Source organism: Schistocerca serialis, chromosome 9 (assembly GCF_023864345.2).
Source record: "Schistocerca serialis cubense isolate TAMUIC-IGC-003099 chromosome 9, iqSchSeri2.2, whole genome shotgun sequence".
In the NCBI taxonomy this organism is placed as follows: domain Eukaryota; kingdom Metazoa; phylum Arthropoda; class Insecta; order Orthoptera; family Acrididae; genus Schistocerca; species Schistocerca serialis.
In genome coordinates, this window is record NC_064646.1 from 504584711 (window position 1) to 504601632 (window position 16922).

General features: G+C 44.4%; 1 protein-coding gene across 1 annotated transcript in view; it reads right to left on the bottom strand.

The window, feature by feature from the left end:
* Positions 1-1486: 1486 nt before the first annotated feature.
* Positions 1487-16922, bottom strand: part of LOC126419003 (dual specificity protein phosphatase 14-like) — a 76892-nt gene continuing 61456 nt past the window's right edge. Inside the window, exon 3 of the mRNA XM_050086055.1 lies at positions 1487-3148. Within this exon, the coding sequence (XP_049942012.1) occupies positions 2822-3148 (327 nt within the window). The 3' untranslated portion in view covers positions 1487-2821. The remainder of the gene's footprint in view (positions 3149-16922) is intronic.

Here is a 16922-nt window from a genome sequence, read left to right on the forward strand (position 1 = left end):
TATAAACTAAACAGAAATTAATTTGTATTTTTTGTTAGAATACAAACAAATGTGAAAAAACTTCTACAACTGGAATACCAAATATTATTAGTGTCTTATAATAACTACATCATGAAGTAGATACCTCGGAATGTGCTTCTGCCAAATATTGGCAAATCACTTGTATAAGATAAAAAAAGCTACAGTGTGCCCACAGAGGCCATTAGTGAAAGAATTTCAGAAAATCTGTGAAGGAACACCTCTGAAATTCTTTTGAGTTATAAAAATAACACACCACTCTTGCTTACTGGAGTGCAGATGCTTCACTAAAGCCAGTTTCAGTTTCGCTCAAATATTCACTGAAGGTCAATCGTTTATGAGAGTATCCTTGATTACTCCCATCACAGGCAGAAATGTTTCGCTAAAGATGGTTGCCCATCAGATAAAGTAGTAGCAAATGAATCAGTCTGTTTTGCACGGACACAAAAAGATTCTGTGGTTGACTTACTCTGGTAAAATGATATCAAAATGCTTTATGTAGATCACATAAAATGTGTAAAGTAACAGGAGATTTATTATAGTTCTCTTTCGACCTTTTGTATTTTGTTACTGTCAATCTTTAGATGCATGTTTATGACGACAAAACTCACTGTCTTTTAGATCCAATGGTGTTAATTGGCTGAATTTCACTCATACATTCTAAACGCTATTAATGATTTGGCTCAACCAATTAAAAAATATTGGACATCGTGAATCTACATTCAGTTTGATAATACAATTGTCAATGATTCAACAACACGTTTCACAGAAATTGTGTATATATATATTTCTTAGTTCATATTAAAAATTCGAACAAGCAGAAAAATGAAGGCACATTCTGCTAAAAAAATGCACATTATAGCTTTCATTTGGTTGATAAAACCGATTGCCTAATAATGCGGATCAGGGGAGACAATGCCTCTCAGATGTTACACTGAAAATGGTGACACACTTCGCTAGAAATGTCTTTTACGTGACTAATCTTTTTTCACTGTCTTCATAGCATTTAATATTGGTGTCGTAGTTTAGTGTTGTAAATAGGAGGCCTAGCATCACCCTAAGAGAACAAAAGCTGAAAAAATGAGTACAAGGTATAGCTCAAAGGTATATTGCTGTGGGTAGCGTCTGTAATCAGTGCTACCTGCTGCCAGTAATTCAGTCATCTGAAATAAAGTGATTATTTTAACAAGATCTTATGACTAATTTGCGTAGTATTTCTCTGTCACACGACTCCGATGTACGTGGCTGATCGTGATCCTGTAAGATGGATCAGACGACAATATTATTTTACGCCTTTCCCCGTGATTTCGTCGATGGTTTCTGATATGTAGTATTTCACTTTCCAGTGAATTTTACGGGATGCAAAGGTCTAAAAGACATTCACTGAACCTCGTGGGTCGGAATGAAAGCTTTCTGCATATACAGGATGTAATGAGTATATAAGTGCCGATTGTTTACATGTGCCATCTTAATATCAGCGTGTCGGCTGTGTGATTTTTTTTTTTTTTTTTTTTTTTTGCATCGATCAGTCTTCCCACAAGCATGTTTGCAAACTTTACGACCTGATGTTTTCTGCACGGTCGTAACTGAGCCTGTAAGTGGATTACGCCTGTCAGTATAGACTAACCATTTTGCGTCCACTGTGCAGGGAAAAATTAAGCGTTAATGGTTGGCTCTTGCCTCACGTACATGGTGGTACTAACGAAACTAAAAACACACGACTTGTAATGGCTATAGCTGTAAGACTTCAAATGAGGTCAATACAGATATTTGCTTCAGTATCCAACAGAAATACCAGCACTTATTCCCGTTACCCTTGTATTACAAGCACACAAACCATGAAGTTGGTGCTAAGTGGAAACTATTTCACCCGGCTGGGATGAACACAACATTACATTAATAGACATTATGGACAGAGAAAGCACTTCCTCTCCATTGATTCGAGTGCTGCAGTTTGCCACTACTGAGGCGTTACTTGACTGAGAGGACATTGTAGATATCTTCGGTTGCCAGAATAGGCGCATTGTGGGTAATACTTTGGTGAGAGTGCTGGCGGAGCCGTGGCAGACCCACTCAGAATAAGAGTTCCCATCCCAACCGGATTCATCGTGCACAGTGAGTCGTTCGCTAGTGCGACTGGATTATGGGAACATATTACATTGCCGTCAATAGTGAACATAAGTAGCACGTTCTCATCAATACCCATTGCTCGTGGTGCCTAATACGGCAACGAACAGGGCTCTGCTATAGATGTTAGGTACCACGGATGGTCAGAATAAACACTGCCTAGGGAACAGAGTTGACTTGTCAGTGGCTAGTACAGTACTCAGTCTAAATAGTAACAATATGTTAGGTACAGTGAGCTTAAAGAATAAATACAACAATTTCAACCGTGCACACTGTATGTTGGTATCATAGTACCAGTATTCCTGGACAGAATAACCAAAGCAGAATTGGTATTCAGTTAAGGTTCGGTCTCCAACGATTTCATTGTACTTCGTTGGCACTGCACCGCTGATACTCGATCAGGAGACTGCTGTAGATCCCTCAGATATTGAGTAAGTCCTCCCTGACGGAAAGTAATGTTTAAGGAAGTCATAGGCCCCGTCATGGCGGGTACTGGAGGTACAGACAGGTAGCCCTCAGTTCTCGACACACCCTCCGGGTGTTGTCGGTGGGCACTGCTTCAGCTGACGACGACACTAGGCCTCTCGGACAGTCAGAGTAAAGGCGCCGGCGACACCTGCAGGTGTCTGCCATGCCTACGGAGAGGCTCCGGCGCGGCTGTGCTGCGCGCTCGGCGTCAGTGCCTGCCGAAAGCGCGGCCGGCGCAGTGCTGCTGGAACCAGACGGTGTGGCGGTAGTCGGGCTCGTAGACGTCGGGGATGAGGGCGCCGGGCGCGGCCGGGTGGCGCACCATGGCGACGGAGGCGGCGCCCAGCGCGGCGCGCTCGAAGTCGATGAGCTGGCGGAAGAAGGCGGCGCTGGGCCGCGCGGCGGGGCGGCGGGCGCGCAGGTGCGCGAAGGCGGCGCGCAGCGGCAGCCCGCAGTGCTTGACCAGGTGCGCCAGGCACAGCGCCGCAGACCGGCTCACGCCCGCCACGCAGTGCACCAGCGTGCGCCCGCCCGACTGCCGCTCCTGCGGGCACAAGAGCGGCGCGTCCGGCGAAACTGCAACTACAACATACTCCGCAATACACCTAATCCTGTGTGGCCGAGGGTATTTCCGGTACCACTTCCTGAAATTTCAATACCAAATACACTACTGGCCATTAAAATTGCTACACAAAGAAGAAATGGAGATGATAAACGGCTACTCGTTGGACAAATGTATCATACTAGAACTCACATGTGATTACATTTTCCCGCAATTTGGCTGCATAGATCCTGCGAAATCAGTACCCACAGCAACCACCTCTGGCAATAATAACGGCCTTTATACGCCTGGGCATTGAGTCAAACAGAGCTAGGATGGCGTCTACAAGTACAGCAAATGCAGCTTCAACACGATACCATAGTTCATCAAGAGCAGTGACTGGCTTATTGTGACGAGCCAGTTGCTCGGCCACCATTGACCAGACCTTTCAGTTTCTCAGAGACATGGAGAATGTGCTGGCCAGGGCAGCAGTCGAACATTTTCTGTATCCAGGAAGGTCCGTACAGGACCTGCAACATGCGGTAGTGCATTATCCTCCCGAAATGTAGGGTTTCGCAGGCATCGAATGAAGGGTAGAGCCACGGGTCGTAACACATCTGAAATGTAACGTCCACTGTTCAAAATGCCGTCGATGCGGACAAGAGGTGACCGAGACGTGTAACCAATGGCACCCCATACCATAACACCGGGTGATACGCCATTATGGCGATGACGAATACACGATTCCAAAGTGTGTTCATGATGCTGTAAACACAACCTGGATTCCTCCGAAAAAATGACGTTTTGCCATTCGTGTACTCAGGTTCGTCGTTGAGTACACCATCGCAGGCGCTCCTGTCTGTGATGCAGCGTCAATGGTAACCGCAGCCGTGGTCTCCGAGCTGATTGTCCGTGCAGCTGCAAACGTCGTCAAACTGTTCGTGCAGATGGTTGTTATCTTGCAAATGTTCCCATCTGTTGACTCAGGGATCGAGACGTGGCTGCAAGATCCGTTACAGCAATGCAGATTAGATGCCTGTCATCTCGACTGCTACTGATACGAGGCCGTTGGGATCCAGCACGGCGTTCCGTATTACCCTCCTGAACCCACTGATACCATATTCTGCTAACAGTCATTGGATCTCGACCAACGCGAACAGTAATGTCGCGATACGATAAACCGCAATCGCGATAGGCTACAATCCGACCTTTATCAAAGTCGGAAACGTGATGGTACGCATTTCTCCTCCTTACACGAGGTATCACAACAACGTTTCACCAGGCAAGGCCGGTCAACTGCTCTTTGTGTATGAGAAATCTGTTGGAAACTTTCCCCATGTCAGCAGGTTGTAGGTGTCGCCAACGGCGCCAACCTTGTGTCTATGCTCTGAAAAGCTAATCATTTGCATATCACAGCATCTTCTTCCTGTCGGTTAAATTTCGCGTCTGTAGCACGTCATCCTCGTGGTGTAGCAATTTTAATGGCCAGTAGTGTATCAAAAATGGTTCAAATTGCTCTGAGCACTATGGGGCTTAACTTCTAAGGTCATCAATCCCCTGGAATTTAGAATTGCTTAAACCTAACTAACCTAAGGACGTCATACACATCCATGCCCGAGGCAGGATTCGAACCTGCCTCCGCAGCGGTCGCGCGGTTCCAGACTGCAGCGCCTAGAACCGCTCGGCCACCCCGGCCGGCAGTAGTGTATCTCCGTGATGCACAAGTCTTCTCTTGTAACGTTTGCCAGTGGAGTTTGTTTAGCATCTCCGTAACGGTCTCTCGGCAGCTAAACTATCCCGTGACGAAACGCGCCGCTCTTCGTTGGATCTTCTCTCTCCCCTCTATCAGTCCTATCTGATAGGAATCCCAGATACATGATCAATACTCAAGAATGGGGCGAACAAGCGCCGTACAAGCCACTTCTGTCGGAACTACTTGGTTCGCTACTCGGAGAAAGAACAGTTAAATAGTAAGATAATTGGGTGTTAAAGCACATTTAAAAAACGTATAACACGAATCACTTACCAATACGATACTTAAAGTTAAATATAAGGGACAAGCATCTCAACCATTTGAAATAAAAACGCGTTAAACGATCATTCAGCATAGTGGACGTCCATTAATTACGCTAGCTGAGAATGCGGGGGAGGAAGGTGGTATAAAGCAGTATCTCACCAAATCTCATTTAAAACGGAAGGAGACAATGAAAATCTCACATCAATTCACGGAATATAGGATACAGCATATCACTTGGTTTTATGTAATTAATCCCGAGCATACGCAGTACGGAACTCTTTATGGCCTCTCTGGACTGGACTGAGCTCTTCACAAACGCGCATGCCTCGGATTCCCCGATTTGAAACAAGCATCTTTCGAATTCACTCGTGGAATTCTCTCCCGCGCTAATCGAACTCAGTGCGTGTCAGTCAACCAGCTATTCGTGACATTCTGCAAAGCATGTAATGCCGATGTTATAATGCTCAACACCAATTTGTGTCAAAACTTTCACAACGCGTCTGTTAAGCCGCTTGGAGCGCACACGTGCAAACAAGAACTTCGTCATTTGTGGAAAGAAGCGAAGTGAAGTTCACCCACAAGAATTCTCTTAGTCACTATTCAAATTAAGGGACTGGAAACCTACATAATCATACAGTTCAAAGCAAGGTACAAACTGTGTTGTCTTTCTTCTGTAAAGTAAGTAAAGAATCAGTGACATGTAATGGATATAATATACCAATAAAAGCTCAACTGTTTAAGGAATCCGTCGAAAGGTTAAAACATTTTTCGTACAGCCTTCTTGACTGTCTATCCGCCTGTCTGTATGAATATTACTCAGGACTGGCATGTTTAAAATGCTATTTTGAATCACGTGTTAAAAACACTGGTAATACACTGCGTAGTTTTATTAGTCTTAATAAATGCTTGGAACAAATTTTAAAAATTTTATTCTTACGTGTCTTTACCCACCTACGGGTATACCTCACATGAAGGGGATGGGTGAGGAGTACCACCACACCTCATCAACGGGGGAGGGGCGCTCCAGATTTTAAGAAAACCTCTCACATAGTTAATGGACGTCTCATTATCATCTTTACTCTTTAACTCTGCTTTACAAAAAACTTGGTATTTACTATTTAACTGTCTTTTGTAAAAATATTGCATGCATCTGACATTTGGAGCTAAGAAGTAACAGAACTGCACCAGTAACTCTGGCGAGGAAACCAAATGAAACTAATGTAAACTGCGTCGCTTTTTCAGACGATTTTGCGCTACTTTCAGAAAATACTACACAAATAGTTACTCAAAGAAATCTTCAAGAAAAACAACAAATACAACTGTTCTGAAAACTTCAGCTGAAAAAGTAAAATTCGTGACAAATATAAAAAAAAAAAAAAATGCTCAACAATTCACGGAAACACAAATAAACAAACTGGAATGGGTTAATTAATTTACACCTTGGTGAAACTAGACGGAACAGGAAAATTAGCAATATATGCAATAGATGCAAGAGCATATAGTTTGATCAAAAATATCTGCAGCAAGAAATGCGTATCCCGAAAACAGAACTAAAATATTATACCACTGTGTTAAGACCAGGATTTTTTAAGTGGTGTGATACTTAACGATGAACCATATGCCGGACATAATAGAGGCGCTTTAGTGACGGATTATTAGTAAATTACTGGAGCAATATAAACCACAGTTTGATCAGCATCTGGTACATTGTATAAGGAAGACAATGTATATTCATTAACACAGCTTGGGCTACAACATTTTGTGCTGATATATGGGAGTTAAATGTAACCTAGGAAAGAACTCCAAGGAAACCGATGCACCATTTAGCACTTTAGGCTTCTTTGTCTGTTCACAGAGCTGCACCCAAACTCAGATTGAAACATTGATAACTAACGTTTAAGGAATGGGTTAGATTGTGTCCAGCAAACGGAACCTTCACGGTCACTATGGGATACTGCCCCACTATGGGATACTGCGCAACTCCAGCTACAACACCTGTGTTACGTATGAAACACCGTGTCAGTATATAGGGTGTCCCAGAAACGTTGTGGCAAATTTCGAGTAGTTGTAGGGGATGTCTTGAGGACCAAAATGAGGATAGGAACCGGTGTCCGGAAACATCATGTAGCGACGCTACATAACGTAGACGTATATGCGCCTGCGCCTGCGCCTGCCACTAGGCTATAAATTTGTCAGCAAACGTAATCATAGGAGACGAGGGCTTTCCACACAGCAGCTAGCTCCATCGTGGCAATCGGTAGCGATCACTGAATAACAAACAACACTGAGAGACGTTCCGTCTACGGTTCGTCAGCGTACAAAGTCACGTTCGTTGCGGAACGGGCGGCTTAGCGGCAAGCGCCGGCGCCTATAACGTCGACGCTCTGTACTGTCTTGCATGGCGTTTCTGGACATCATTCCTATCCTCTATTTGTTCCTCAGGACACCCTCTAAAACCTCTCGAACTGCGTCGCAACACTTCTGGGACATTCAGTAGGTATGTTAATTAGCAGAGTGGGCGTAACAACCTTGTTTCCGGAAACGAATCGAAGATTCTATTTATTCTGACGAGCCTTCATCAGTGAGGTCTACTGATTTTGGTTTTCCCTCAACAGAACGCTCGTCCGTCCTGCTTCGACCAGCCGTGTATCTTATGAGCTGTAGGCCCACTATTTTGCAATTAAAATATCTTTATTGCTGCCAAAGGAGTTGACTATGGGTGTTCAAAAAGGACAGAGAAGCAATTCCGCAAAAAACAGATCGACAGAGAGTTAAATAACAAGAGCTTTGCTCGACAGTGAAGTGCAGGCAACGCAGCTGTTTCGACACTTCCAGTGAGTGGCGTCATCAGAGGCGACGTAACGCTGTGCCGCTGCCACAAAGCGGCGGGTTGCGTCAGCGGGGCAAACGGCGGTCTTTCAGTAATTTGCCGGCAGTCAATTATCTGGCCTGGCGCTGCCCTCACACTGCAGTGCGCGGCTACTCTACTTCTGTTCCAGCACGGCCGTCGCCGATGGCATCTCCCCGCGCTCGTACCAACACTCTGGAAGGAACTGTTGCCATACGAATCTGTTCACTTTGGTTATTTGCCTTTCTACACACCAAAAATGAAATGGACTGCCTCAGTTTATTCGTACTACTGTGTAACACTTCCTCAGTAGAACATATGGCAACCGTCAATTACATAATTACATTAAATGTATGCATATCCGAAGAAACATTGCATCGTATTCAGAATAACTGTGATACTGTAATATCGTAATTATATGATTGTGTTTTTACCTTTATCTACGATTAATTTTCTTTTTCAGGATGGTGATTTATATTACGAGGTTTGACTGAAAAGTAATCCCTCCACGTTCATAACCGTTCAACAGTTGGCAGCATTGGTATGCGACAGGTACTGGCTTGTTCCGTAGCCCCATCTCTACATCTCCAGTTGGCGAGAAGCCTTACCATTGAGCGGTAGGAATATGTTACAGTGTAAAGTATGGAGCCATGCGCAGACGGTTGGTCAATGGGATTAAAGCAACGTGCAGTCATTGAATTCTTGAGAGCAGAATGTGTAACCCCAAAGGAGATTCATCAGAGAATGAAAGCAGTTTATGATGATTGTGTTGATGTAAGTACTGTGCGTCTTTATTCTCGTAACGCAAGAGGAGTTCCTGGCAAATTTCAAGTCTGTGCGCTTTCATTTCAGGAGTCACCATTCGGGGTACCCATCGTGCACAGATCTTCCGATAGCCAAGAAAAGCAATAATGTCACCCACACGTTCCTGTGAAATGCCGATTGTGCTTGCAATTTCTCTCTGAGTGATACCACGATCGTCCTGAATGAATCTGTCAATATTTTGCCTGTGGAACTCGGTGGTTGCTGTCACAGGACGTCCAACTCTTTGTCACGTAGGCCAGACGTTCCTGCTTCAACATCTTTAAAATTACTCCCCCAACGACGCACAGCCATGCGTCAGACCCCTCGACTAACCAGGCGGGCTTGTGGCGGTGTTACTTTTCATCAGTCAACCCTCGTGTATCCAATGCCTGCCTCTGTCTCTCTCGTTTTCTCTCTCGCTCTCTCTCCCTCTCTCACTCATTTTCTGTCTCTCTCTCTCTCACCCACTAAAACACACACACACACGCACACACACAGACACACACACACACACAAACAAACACCTCCCCCCGCGCGCAGACACACGTACTATAAAGGTGTTTAAAAAAGTGTCACATATTCCTACAGGAGGTAGCACTGGTGAAACTAGAAAAAAAGTTCCTTTAATGACATCTCCGTAAAAAAAAAAAAAAAAAAAAAAAAATGGCTCTGAGCACTATGGGACTTAACTTCTGTGGTCATCAGTCCCCTAGAACTTGAACTACTTAAACCTAACTAACCTAAGGACATCACACACATCCATGCCTGAGGCAGGATTCGAACCTGCGACCATAGCAGTCACACGGTTCCGGACTGAGCGCCTTAACCGCGAGACCACCGCGGCCGGCGACATGTCCCTAAACAAATACCTGTTCAGCTATGGCCGAATCTGTCCTCTTATACCTAACTGTCTGCTACACAGTAGTAGACACTATACATATGGCTACTACCCATCCTGCCGTCGTGCCCAAAGCACAGTCGTTGTCTCTCTGCCAGGGAAACACTCATCGCGCACAAATCATGGTACACAGCACCTTCTCAATCTGTTTTGTAAAGTGGATGGCAGTATGAATCTGCCATCGACAGTTCCAACCCATATACTGGTAGTCAAGCAAACCTGATGTCTCATCTCAATGACTTGCATGGGCCCACACGTGCGTGTTGTGGTAGTTTACTATGCCGTCTCTTGTGAATGCTGCCTACACCACCGAATACTACACATTTCTTGTCGGAAGTAAGACGGCCTGTACCTCAACAGGTACTGTTTTCCAGGCGTATCACTACAGAAACTTCCTTTCCAGGTTTGATTAATACTACATCCTGCAAGAATATGTGACACTTTTTAAACAGCGTGTATAGTTTGTAATTACTGTAATGATGGGTGTGTATTGTATATATTGTCAGGTTATGAGACACGTAACTAACTAATGTTATCTGTTCCATATTTAATTGGCACTTGGAGTGACTTCTCGTGGCAATCATGGGAAAACAGGAAACTAAACAGGCGCCTCAGCTCCAAACAACAACCAAACAAGACCAGCATCAACTCATATCTTCTCTACACATTATAAATTAAAGCCACTGCCGCATTTTTTGTTGTTGTCAGTATGTGGAAGATTACCGTAGGAACTACTGTAGGTATTTTGACACGGTTACACTAATAGAATGATTCATGAGGAAGGTACGTGCGTGTAACATAATATCGTTACCCCCAGACAAGACGTTCTGTCACAGATACGAAGCGTCGCCACTATATTGACATATTTTTTAGTGTTCCGTATTTGAATTGGTAAAAACGCAACCCTTATAGGATCATTGTGAGTACGTCACCTTACTAACTAATTTTTCGCCAAAAGATATATATATATATATATATATATATATATATATGTCAACACAAGGAATTTTTAGTAAATATATGGAATTGTCATTGGCAATCTGAAACATCACAGAGATATAAAATTCTACAGTATATGCTGTGAATAACTTATTATAAGGAATATGCGTCTTTTGTGTGATACGGATGCCGTTAATGATGGGAAATGCCCGGAACTTCTCCAGTGAAGTGAAACACTGCAACAAGCCAGTTCTCGTCGAAAAATTAGTTAGTCAAGCGACATATATACAAATGGTACACGCTGAAGAGCACGACACCCTTACACTATCACTTTGTTGTCCGTCCGTGTGCTACGATCCCTTTCCCTAAGAAACAGGCAGGGCTATGAAGTTGGATATATATATATATATATATATATATATATATATATATATATATAGGGTGTGTCACCTAACGTTACCACTGGATATATTTCGTAACCCACATCAAATACTGACGAACCGATTCCACAGACCGAACGTGAGGAGAGGGGCTAGTGTAATTGTTTAACACCAACCATACAAAAATGCACGGAAGTATGTTTTTTTACACAGACCTACGTTTTTTTAAATGGAACCACGTTAGTTTTGTTAGCACATCTGAACATATAAACAAACACGTAATCAGTGCCGTTTGTTGCATTGTAAAATGTTAATCACATCCGGAGATATTGTAACCTAAAGCTGACGCTTGAAACCTCCGACGTTCAGTTGCGTGTTGTAACAAACACAGGCCACGGTCGGCGAGCAGCATCTGCAGGAACATGTTTACGATGACGACCGTGTTTACGAGTGTGGCTGTAGAGCACTGTTGTGGTTTGAGAGAGAGAGAGAGAGAGAGAGGAAGAGAGAGAGGGGTGGGGGGGAGAGAGTGTAAACATTAGTAAAACCAATGGGGGACTAAAGGTTCTACGAATATGTGTCCGAAAACGCTTCGTTGCCACGGTAGATGGCGCTGACGGATGAAAGTTCCTATGACCATGTACCATTTGTTCCTTGTGTGTTGCAGGTTGTGTGATTGACGCATCGTACTGTAAGGAGCAGAATTGTCCGGTATTGATGTCGGCACCAAGTCGAGATGATGTTTGTGTACTGCAAAGCGGATGGTAACGATCGAGAGGCGGTACGGCTATACCAAAACAAGTGCCCTCATGGACAAGCACGTCACACAACATTGCAAGACGTTTTTGGGCGTTGTGTGATCGTGGGTCCTCTCTGGCAGGTGAACGTGCGCGGATGCGGTGGACTATGAGTGCACCAGATGTGGAGGACCGGGTTCGACAGGATATTGAGACGAACCCTAGCACAAGCTCCACGTGAGTGGACAGCTAACGTGGTATAAGTCGAATTACGATTACGTGTATCATGCACGACAATCGCATCCAATGGAGGTCACCTTAATCATCTGTTGTGACGTGGATGCGATGCAGCTCTGTACCCCGTGCCGAGAAGATTTGTTGTTGTTGCACACATTTCCGGTCACATGTTCATAGGACCATTTTTCCTCAATTTCCAGTCAGGAATCCTTCCCTGCAGTTTTTGGGTTTTATTAATGTTCACTCCGTGTATTATTGCTATTACAATACATTTTACCCTTAAGACAGTGATGTTGAATATTACATGTTTATTCAGTTTTCCCCTTTTTCGCCTTCTTCTTCTTTTTATCTTCCGAAAACCTCTTTGTGTTTCCTTTGTTCTGTCCATATTTTTCCTGGTCTCTTCCTTCCTTTTACTTCAAATTTAATGTTCATAATGTTGTTTCTGAATTTCTCTCTTTCATCTATCATTTCTTTATTGATTCCTGCTTTTTATAGGTCTTCTTCTATTTCATGAAACCAGTTGGTTTTTTGATTGAGCTATTGAATACATAAAAATTCCTCTTTGTGAGTCTAGTGTTGTTCAGTCTGTGTATCTCCCCAAAAAATGTTAATCGACGTTTTCTGATTATGTCTCTGAGTTTGTCTGTATGTTCATATAGTTCTTTGGTTGGCCTCTTCATCGATATATCTGTATGTACTGCTCCAAAAATTTTTCGAAGGATTTTACATTGTATCTTGTCTGTGTCTGTGATGCATGATGCCCCGGTTGTGGTCGTTTCTGATGCACAGTGGGCTTCAGGTAGTACAACTGTATTGTACTGCCTGAGTTTCGCCTGTCTTGAGATGCTTCTTTTATTGTGGTGCGTCCATGTAAATTTGTACGCTTTCTGAAGTTTTTCTGTTCGTTCCGTATTGGATGCCTTATTTGATCCTCCTGTTTGTATGTATTCTCCAAGATACTTGCATTTTTCCACTCTGTTAACCAATCTGTATTTTGAGTGCGTGTCTTATGTACTGTTGCTCTTTTTTTCCACACATTGTGTTTTCTCGTTTTAGCAGAGACTTCATGTAAATATTTCAGGGCATCTTCTCAATTGTTACTGACTGTTGCCAAGTCATCTGCAAATGATATGCGTTTTATGATTGTCGTCTTTGCACATGTCCTTCGTAACTGAATTACTTTTACTTTTTATTCCCACTGCTCGATAATTTTGTCTAGGACTATGTTGAATAGAAGTGGTGAGAGACAATCTCCTTGTCTGACCCCTGTATGTATCTCAAATGGTTCTGAGATTTCCCAATAAATTTTTTTTTGGATGTGGTATCTGTGAGCGTCTGTCCTATCAGCTTCCTAGTTTTTCTGTCTATTTCATATTGTTCTAGTGTGTCAAAGAGAATCTGCCTATCAATAGAGTAATAGGCATTCTTAAGGCCCACAAGTGTAACTACAGTGCTGTTCTCTTGTCTGACTTCCAAGGGTGTTCGCAGGTTCCAAATTTGTTCAATACAGGACATTCCCTTTCGGAACCCTGCCTGCTATTCACCTATCTTTGTATCCACTTGTGGTTCCCGTCTGTTCAGTAACACCTTGGACAGAATTTGGTAAGTGACCGGTAATAATGAGATCCCTCTTTATTTATTAGGGTTGTCCTGTCTCCCTTTTTGTGGAGTGGGTGAATCAGCGCGCATCTCCATTCCCGTGGAATTTTCTATATCATATTTCCAAGAGAATTTTATGAGTTTACATATATATGTATTATGGAGCCACATCAACTTCAACTTGTCCGTTTGTCTCCCCCTTGAAAGTACCGTAAGCTTTGGTATTGTAGTATTGTTTTTACTACAAGGTAGCTTGGCCATGGCGAAGATGGCGAAACTTCCTAATCGCTAAGTTGTGTAGTAAGGTACGTTCCTCCCCCCCTCCCCCCACCCCTGGCCGGCTGTCGGCAGCAGGTGCGCGATGCAGCCCCGCCCACAGCAGAGTACAGCCCAACAGCGCGAAGGCGGGCTGGACAGGCAGGCGTGTGTTTGGCCGCGCCGTCCGTCAGCCGCGACCTCGCCCAACCTGGATGCATCAGCGGATCCGAAATAGCCGCGCGCCGCGTCGCTCCACTGCACCCCTCCTTCTCTGCGCGCCCACTACCCGAGCAGTTGGTCGGCTTCCAGGTCGTTAAACCGCCGACCGGAAGCGCCCGCCGTTTCTGCAAACAGTGCTACTCATCAGCTGTCTCCCATCGGCATTCAAATCTGAAACAGTTTACCCATCTGCGTTCGGCATCCACATGTGCCGCACGGCGGTGGCACGGTTCTCGTTTTTGTCCAGTGAGTCACCAGCCGAGAAAAGCCCGCACGGAGTTTCAAAGTGAAATCGAGGCGGTTGTCACTGTCGCTGTGCACAGAACCGACATTTGGCCGACGATTCCGGGAGCGACGGCCTTGTCAGCAGGGGCACGGCAGCACGCCACTGCCTTTGAGCAAGTTTCACTAGGAATAACGTTTCGTAATGACACTTGCACCAGGTGTTTAGAAAGTGTTGTCTACATAGTTCCGCGTAGTCAGCGCGTACACAACTTTCCCAATAGAGCGCGCCCCGCTAAGCACAACAGCGCAGGCGCAGCGCTCGTCCGTCTCCGCACTACGAGACGGCGCTGTCTTAGAGACGGACCAAATTCTGCTTCCGCCGATCCGCGTATTAATATGTAACGCAGCCAATGAGATTGCTGCTAACGTAGAACCTTTTCTCCTCGCGGATCACACTCGCGCAGTGACACATGAACGCGCGAGGTATTATAAGGAGTGTTCAGACCTCCGATTAGTCAGTCTGCATTTGTCTGCACCAGTCTGCATTTGTCTGCATTAGTCTGTACCAGTCTATAGTCAAGTTTCAGTCTGCGCCTAATAAGATTACCATATTCCTGTACATAGCCATGAAGATCAATGTATAAACACTTTTGTCAAGTATCAGAATACCAAAGGAACTTCAGATTGTCAATTGTAAATAGCATCCAGAACCAAGTTAAGTAATTTTTATGCTTGTTATTATTGTAATAAATGTGTGTGAAAATTAATCAAGTTCTGTTTAAAGTTGGTCACCGTCAATCTGCTACTCTAAGCGTGAAAGTGGCATTTCTATCGTCTGTCCCAACGGCAGAAGATAAACACGCCACGATAAGACCACGAGACATATTGCTGACACTCGCCTACTTCGTTACAGCGAGAAGTCAAATAATCTGATGGTTTGTGTACTGAAGGTCTTACAGTACGCACACCACAAAAAGTAACCATACAGTTCCATGTTATGGTGTGCTAAGTAATGACTGACATGATTGTCAATTATTAATACAACATTTTCCATTGTTTAACATATTTCAACAATAATTGACGAGGTATTTGTATTTGGCCGGCCGAAGTGGCCGAGCGGTTCTAGGCGCTACAGTCTGGAACCGCGCGACCGCTACGGTCGTACGTACGAATCCTGCCTCGGGCATGGATGTGTGTGATGTCTTCAGGTTAGTTATGTTTAAGTAGTTCTAAGTTCTAGGGGACCGATGACCTCAGAAGTTAAGTCCCATAGTGCTCAGAGCCATTTGAACCATTTTTATTTGTTCGCAAGTGCGGTTTGATTGACATCATTGATAACATTGTGATCCAGGTCATCATGCTGACCATTGAAAGGAGAGTGTTTCTCGAGAGCATGGGTTCCTCAATGGAGACAAGTTTACGTCAGCAGTAGAAGCTGCATTTGCAGGAATGTTCCCAGGAATGAAGATGCCTAACCGCAATGCTGTGCGGAATCTCATCACCAGGTTTCGAAAGGCCGGAAGCATTCATAATGGTCCAAAATCAGGCAGGCCATCCACATTGACATCCGAAGAGAAGATGCTGCAAAGTCCAAAGAAAAGCAGGACCACGTGTCCGTCGGTTCCGCTTACGAGATTCTCCGGAATTCACAGTCCGTGTATCCGTACAAAACGTCGGTCGTGCTTGAACTGGGACACACCGATCGCCCGGCGCGTGTGAACTTTTGCATCTGTTTTCTGTCCTTCCTGCAGGACAATGGTGAGGGGATTCTCGACACAACGTTTTCCACGCATGCGGCATGGTTTCACCTCTCCATTTACGTGAATAGCCAGAATAGTCGTGTGTTGACTACGGACAATCTGCATAAATTCAAGGTGTTCCCACTGCATGATCGAAAGGTTCGTGTTTGATGCGCGGTGACTCGTAAACGCATCATTGGACCGATCTCCTTTCACGACACCATCAATGCAGAGCGGTACCGCATTTGCAATCGGGCCCTTCCTAGGTGAACTGAATGAGAACGAAATTGGGAATGCCTGGTTCAAGCAGGATGGAGCAACTGCAGATACCGCCCACAAGGCGATGAACTTTCTTAAGGACATCTTCGGTGACCGCATCATCTCTCGACGACTCTGGCCTCCTCGTTCGTCCGACTTGTCTCCACCGGATTACTTATTATTGGGTATGTTGAAGGGAAAGGCCTATGAAGGCAATCTGCACACCATACAAGAACTCCAGGCTGCACTCACACGTCACGTCCGGGACATAACTCCCGATGTTCTGCACAACGTCTTCAAGAACATGCAGAAGCTTGTGTAAGTATGTCTTCAAGTTCAAGGGGGTCACTTCCACGACTTTAATATGGCAAGTTACGAGTTACATAGTTATTTATTGAACACCCTGTAGTATGATGAGCAGTTTAGCAGATTCTCACAGCAGATTCTATTCACGGGTGATCTGTTGCTGCATAAAGGGCGGAAACTTTTATCAAACCATATCAATAAGCTTAGCGATCTAAAATCGTGAGTGATATTGGAGGTGAGAACCAGAAAATATGTTTAAGTTTAGCGCTCACTTACCCTTTGTTTGAGAGGCTTATTTTGA